The sequence below is a fragment of the Tauraco erythrolophus genome, chromosome 12, assembly GCF_009769465.1.
Source record: "Tauraco erythrolophus isolate bTauEry1 chromosome 12, bTauEry1.pri, whole genome shotgun sequence".
Lineage (NCBI taxonomy): Eukaryota > Metazoa > Chordata > Aves > Musophagiformes > Musophagidae > Tauraco > Tauraco erythrolophus.
Genome location: NC_141476.1, coordinates 2547481 through 2554535, shown reverse-complemented (window position 1 = coordinate 2554535; position 7055 = coordinate 2547481). Strand labels below are relative to the sequence as shown.

The 7055-nt window shown below is 44.5% G+C and overlaps 1 protein-coding gene across 1 annotated transcript; it reads left to right on the top strand.

Annotated features, from left to right (window-relative positions):
- Positions 1–1036: 1036 nt before the first annotated feature.
- TRNT1 (tRNA nucleotidyl transferase 1) lies at positions 1037–6788 on the top strand. The gene is made up of 7 exons (XM_086618896.1): positions 1037–1184; positions 1964–2157; positions 2724–2862; positions 3107–3233; positions 3457–3650; positions 3836–4086; positions 4939–6788. The coding sequence occupies exons 1-7, from the start codon at positions 1037–1039 to the stop codon at positions 5185–5187; spliced, it is 1302 nt and encodes a 433-aa protein (XP_086475022.1). The 3' UTR covers positions 5188–6788.
- Positions 6789–7055: the final 267 nt, after the last annotated feature.

Here is a 7055-nt window from a genome sequence, read left to right as displayed (position 1 = left end):
CTTGGGAGACACCTCCTCGCCGGAGCAGCACAGGGAGAAGCGACGTGCCCCTGGCCAAAGCCGGTGAGATGCCAGTGATTGCAGTGAGATTGTACCCGTGAGGAGAGGACTGACTCCCCGGAGCTGTTCCAAGGGTGTGTTGTGACAGGACAAGGGGTGATGGATTTAAACTGAAAGAGGGGAGATTTAGATTGGATACAAGGAAGAAATTTTTCACTCTGAGGGTGGTGAGGCACTGGCACAGGTTGCCCAGAGAAGTTGTGGCTGCCCCATCCCTGGCAGTGTTCCAGGCCAGGTTGGATGGGGCTTTGGGCAACCTGGTGTAGTGGAGGGTGTCCCTGCCCATGGCAGGGGGGTGGAACTGGATGATCTTTGAGGTCCCTTCCAACCCAAACCACTCTGTGATTCTATGAATTCCACACTGCCCTGCCTGGTCCGTGCGCCTCCGCACAGCACAGAAAACCTCCATCGATGCCGGCGGACGCACACAGACCCGGTGTTTACAGCACACCGGCTCGCTGCCCGCAGTTCAGGTGGGCGCAGCTCAGCACCCACCAGCACCGGGCTGCTCCGTCACCGCCGCAGCGGCCTCACGCGTGGCGCTTCGGGGCAACCAGCCCATCTCTGCTGTCACGGCTGTGTCAGTATCACTGTTTCCCACTCTTTCTTTCCTCAGCCGCTCCCACGCTTCGCGTCCCGGCGGGACAAACAATCCCGAGGGATTTCCCCGCGCAAATCCCGCCCGCTGCGCGGCCCCGCTCCCCGCCCGTCCCGCCCCGCCGCGGCTGGCGTCATCGCGCGGCGCCGGGCGGAAGGCGGGCGGCAGCAGCCGGTTGCTCGGGCCCAGCGCCGCCGCCTCAGCGCGCCGGGAGCCCCCGGGTGGGTTGGTGGGTGCACTGACGCGGGGGGCGCGGTGCCTGCGGGGGAACGGGGGGTCCCTCCGTGCGGCCGGCGGGGCGCGCCGGGGAGGGGAAGGGAGGCCGGGGCCGGGCTCCGTGCGGCCCGGCCCGGCTGACGCGCCGCTGTCTCTCCGCAGATGTGGGCTGAGGTGTCGCTTCTGCCCCGCAGGGCCGCGCTGCGGCTGTTCCCGCCGCTCCGGCCGCGGCACAGGGCGCCGGGCGCCATGAAGCTGCAGTCCCCCCAGTTCCAGGCGCTCTTCACGCCGGGGCTCCGTAGCGTGGCAGGTGAGTGCGGCCCGGCCGCGGGCGCTGACGGGCTTTTTGGGAGGTGGGAGCTGCTCCGCAGCTCCGGTCACTGTGACTCTGCAGTTACCCGAAGGACGTGGCAGAGCAGAGTCTTCATCAGCTGTCGTGGGGGGGGCTTTGGACATGGGCGTGGAGTGACAGGACACGGGGCAATGGCTTTAAACTGAAAGAGGGGAGATTTCGATGGGATATAAGGAGGAAATTCTTCCCTCTGAGGGTGCTGAGGCACTGGCACAGGTTGCCCAGAGAAGCTGTGGCTGCCCCATCCCTGACAGTGTTCCAGGCCAGGTTGGATGAGGCTTTGGGCAACCTGGTGTGGTGGAGGGTGTCCCTGCCCATGGCAGGGGGGTTGGAACTAGATGCTCTTTAAGGTCCCTTCCACCCCAAACCATTCTATGATACTGTTCTTGAAGAAATTTGGATGCACTCCACCATAACTAAACTAAGCCCTTTTCCCTCTTTGGCTACTAACTGCTAAAAATGTTCACAGGATCAATTAACAACGCGTTAATATTTAGGTTATCGGAAATGCCCCAGAAGAACATAACATAAATTACTGGGAAAATGCATACAGGTGCTCAGCTGTATACCTAATTTGTGTGTTTTGCATGAAGCTGTGAGGCATTTGCTGCCTACTGCGTGGTTGAGTGTGTATCCCCACATCTATGGATTTAGTCTTAGAAAAGATGGGATGTGGCTGACAGTGTGCTATGGTTTTTGTTTGAGAGAGTGCTTTATGGTTTTCCTTTCCTTTCCAGAGCTGTTTGAGAAGAAGAACTATGAGCTGAGGATAGCAGGAGGTGCTGTGAGGGATTTACTAAGTGGAATGACACCACAAGATGTAGATTTTGCCACTACAGCTACACCAGCAGAGATGAAGGAGATGTTCACATCTGCTGGTGTCCGTCTGATCAATAACAAAGGAGAAAAGCATGGAACCATTACTGCCAGGGTTGGTTTGTATTTTGACTTGGATCTCTTCTAACTATATCTGTGAATATGCAGCATATCTAATAGAAAACTTGTGGCACGCTCTTTCTTTATCACACTAAGAGTTTAAAGTACAGAGTGATTTTTTTTATTATTTTTTGTCAAATTCAATTAGTTACCATATTTTAGTGCATATTACCTCTGCATAACCCATACATGCTGCTGTGTCATCGCTAGAAAAGATAATGTGGGCCACCTACATGTTCAGATAAAGTGGGGAAGTTGATCCTAATGTTTCCTGCTCCTGATTTCCCAAGTCTTGCTTCCTCTACCTTGCTTGTTCCTCTGCCTCCTATTCCATCTTCTGCGGGGAGATTTCTGCAGGCTATCTAGAAAATGAATAACACAAGGATTATTTTTTGTATTTCCTGCTGTGTTTGTATTTCCTGATTCTCTGTTCTGTATGAAAACGTGGCACATGTTGGTCTGCATGTATCCAACCTGAGCACTAACAAACTGAAAAGATGTACAGCTTTTGCTTTTACATTCATGATTGTGTTGAAGTAACAATGTCTGTGGGATTTTCAGCTCCACGAACAGAATTTTGAAATTACTACTCTTAGAATAGATGTCGTCACCGATGGACGACACGCAGAAGTTGAATTCACCACTGACTGGGAAAAGGATGCCGAAAGGAGGGATCTGACTGTCAATTCCATGTTTTTAGGTACAAAAGCAAATATTTAGCTGAAACACTGCTTTTCAAATTAAGCTGGTAAATTCTCTGTCTGTTTCAATGTTGGTTGTTTGTCCTGCTGTCAGTTGAAAGGTCTGTGCAAATCTGTGAGATGATCTGACAAACCAGATCAAATCACACAACTCGTCTTCTGTATTTTCAAAGGAAAGTGTTTAATTGTGCCAACCATGTTTGTAATTTCATGTTCTTCTTTGTTTGTTTGTTGTTTTTCTAGGTTTGGATGGGCTGCTGTATGATTTTTTTAATGGATATGAAGACTTGAAAAATAAGAAAATTAGATTTGTGGGAAAGGCAAATGAGAGAATACAAGAAGACTATTTACGAATCCTAAGATATTTCAGGTACTATCCTAGATAAAGAAATAAAGTAAGCTTTGTAGAAAGTTTCAGAACCATACAAAAAGAGATCAGTGATGTAAAAAGAGTTGTGAGTGTCCTGTTGTTAAGTTTTCTCTGTTATTATAAGTTAGAATGTTTAACACTGTCATGACACTGATGCTCTGAACAGCTGCAATAAATGGAATAATTATTCTTAATCTAACATTCAGACATTTTATTTGGGCAGGTTTTATGGAAGAATCGCAGAAAAACCTGGTGATCATGAACCTAGTACACTGCAAGCAATTAAAGAAAACGCCAAAGGTTTGGCTGGAATATCAGGAGAAAGGATTTGGGTGGAACTGAAAAAAATTCTTCTTGGAAACCATGTAAATCATTTGGTTCGCCTCATGTATGAGCTGGATATTGCCCAATACATAGGTAAAGTGAAACAAAGATGGATTTCCTACTCCTGTATCCCACACAAACAGAACTGCAGCGTGGCAAAGCGAGATAAAACTTGGTTTTGTCAAGAAATAAGTTAGGTTAATTTTTTTTTTTCAGTGTTAACACCCACATTTCGTACTAACACTCTTTCTTGTATGTTTTTGTGTGTATCCCTTTAGGTCTACCACTTGATGGAAGTTTAGAGGAATTTGACAGAGTCACTAAAAATATTCAAAATCTGTGTCCAAAACCGATGACTGTTCTGACATCGTTGTTCAAGGTGAAGGATGATGTCACAAACCTTGATCTGAGGCTGAAAATCTCAAAAGAAGAAAAAAACCTTGGCCTTTTTTTAGTGAAGCACCGGGAAGAGTTAACCAGAGCTCTGGGTCCAGAACCACTTAGACCATATCAGGACTTCATAATGGATGTAAGTGTGTTTCATATTGCTTTATTTCGCTCTTCCCCATGAACTTGAATTTCCAGTTTCACAGAGTAGCAGAGGCGACAGTGCCTAGTGGGGAAAAAAAGGGCCTTAAAGAGTCAAGTAAGCACCATTTCATCAGCAGCCTTGTTTATTAGTCTTAGGCAAATTTTTGCCAGGGTTTTAAAGACCATGATATTTTCATCAGGGAGATGGGATGTACTGACAAAAAGCATCAGCCAAATTTGGATTGCTCCCAGTGTAATATCGTCACAGTTACTGGAGGAATATCCTACATTACTGATCCCAGTTCCAGTTAATTCAGGTGGGGTGGGTTGGTTTGTTTTTCCTCTGGAGAGGAGCCCAGAAATTAACAAAAGCTGTTGCAAATGTCGTGGCATGTCTGTGCATACAGCAGAAACTTTGGTAGAAAAAGATTCTTTAGTTTAGTTTTGCAAGAGGATAAATAGCAGACATTTCTACTTGGGTTCAAAAGCTTTTTTTCTTTCCCATCCAAAATAGTGAGGCTTTAAATGAATTTTTTAGAAATTCTTTCAAACAAACAAAAAACCCCACTGTGTTTTTAGCAGTTCAAAGCACCTTGTAGCTACTTCTGACTGGATTTAAAAGCCTGCCTTTCAGTCAGGCTGAACAATGTCATCGTCGATCCTCTGAAACAGAAGTTTCCTGTGAACATACCTGGGGACTGACAGTTTGAGATCCTCACTTTCATAGTTCCAACTCGTCCAGATGTTGCCTAATGAGATGTCATGGGAACAATGCAATGTTGAGCACAGTTTGAGCTGTTTTCTGTTGTTTCATAGTCAATCCTCTCTTTTTTTTTTTTCTCTCTTTTAGTCCAGGGAAGCTAATACAAATTCCAAGATCTATGAGCTTCTAAAATACCAAGGAGAAGAACATCTTCTAAGAGAAATGCAGCAATGGACTGTTCCTTCTTTTCCTGTTAGTGGCCATGACTTAAGAAAAATGGGTGTTTCTTCTGGAAAGGAAATTGGAACAGCGTTACAGCAGTTAAGGGATGAATGGAAGAAGAGTGGATACCACATGGATAAAGAAGAACTGTTAAGCTGCCTGAAGAAGCTGTAAAATGGAATAATAGTAGAGAACTGTTTGTACCCTGTTCTAAGCGTAACGGAGATACCAGTAAATATTTTGCCACTTCACTCGCAGCCAGGATAGTGTTGGTCATGTTTAAGATCTTCACACAGCACGAGTCTCCTGTTACTAATTGGTAATTTCTGCAAGGAGAGGTTTAATTTTGTAATAATGTAAAACATTATTTGCCAAATTCCACCTTCTCTACCTCTTTTCGTTGTATTTTTATGATAAATATTTACTACTTTGTCTTGACACTGGGGCATTAGAGGTGACATCCAGATTTTTCTAATTCTGACTTTGCTACATTTAAAAAAAAAAAAGGAAAAAAACAGCAACACCCAAAAAGTGTTTCTGTCCTCTAGATAAAATCATGGGGGTAACAAAGTGTGTAGGAATAATGAACTCTAACTCTTTTTGTAGTTAAAGCCAGATACTAGATTGAAATATCCACTCCAGTAGTTCCCAAACAGTCTTACCATGTAAAACAAGTCTGTTTTCTGTACAGATTTTTATTTCCATAATTCCAGGATCAATTTTAGATTAAAAGGATTACGTAGCTGAGTCATTATCATGAACTTTTCTCTCTTCAGTAGTTTTTCAGAAACTTGTTTATCACTGAGTAACTGAATCCTTAGAAAACTGGTGGAGGGTTCTACACTGTGCTTTCAGCTTCATGTGGGAAACATCCTGTTACTGTTAATAGGAGAAGGGGAGGGAGATGTGGGCTCTGCCTTTCTCCCCACCGTGTCCAGTAGGGCCAGTTGACTCCTGCTTTCTTTTCTTTTCCTTTCCCAGTGAGATACCAGTAGAACGCAGGTGATGGTGTTAGTGTGCCTGAACGGAGCCCTGTGGCTCTGCCACCTTCAGAATACTGACACTCCTGAGAATTTGCCAGTGCTAGTAATCCTCCAGGCATCTTTTCCTGGAATTTGCAGCAGTGAGACCCAGAGGCATTCACCTCCTCTCTGATTTTCAGGCATTCTGTTTAACTCAGTAGGATTATTTTGGGAAGAAGTCTAACATCCCTACCACTGTCACACCAGCATCTTCCCTGTGTTGCTTCTGTGTTAATTATCCATACGTTCCTTCTGTCTGAACAGATCCACGCACAAAAAAAGTTCAAAAGTTTGGCAGTTCAAAAGGAAATTCTCAGTAATTTACCCCTTCAAAGTTAATAAAGAAATGTATCAATAACGTTTTTTTGGAAAATATGAGAAGTAAAGGGGTTTGACTGTTAAAGCTGGTGGGGAAGGAAACCCAGGCAAGGAGAGAGTTGTTTGCCTGTAATACCTGGTGACTCGTAGTGGGTTCAAGGAAGAGTTTGTAGCCATCATGTAATGCTGTGGGAGTTGGATTTTGGAAGCAATACTGTTCCTGGATAGTCTTAATGAATATACATGACCATCCCTGGCTTTGTTGGTTTGCTTTTAAAACACAAAAAAATAGCTCTAACTGAGAGCATCTCGTGTGTGTATATTTATAGATTTTATTTCAGGTTTAAGTTTTCCTACAAAACCATGGTAACTAATAAAATCCTTTGGATTTCATTTTCCTCAGGTATCATTTTGCAACACCAGACGACAGTAATGCCAGAGCAGCACCAAAAAAAAAAAAAAAATCAGCATTTTATGCTTTCATGCAGACAACTTCCCAGCTACTTTTTTTTTTTTTTTTTCCCCTAGAAGTCAGTTACTTTAAATAAATTATTCTGAAGGTACTTAGGAACTTGGGGAACACAGCAAGGGAAGGAAAATAATGCTGGTTTTCTCTGTTAATAAGGCAGATCTCGCAAGAACATGATGGTGTTTGATTTAATTATGTAATTAAATTGGAGCTTCTTTGTGCAATTTATTGGA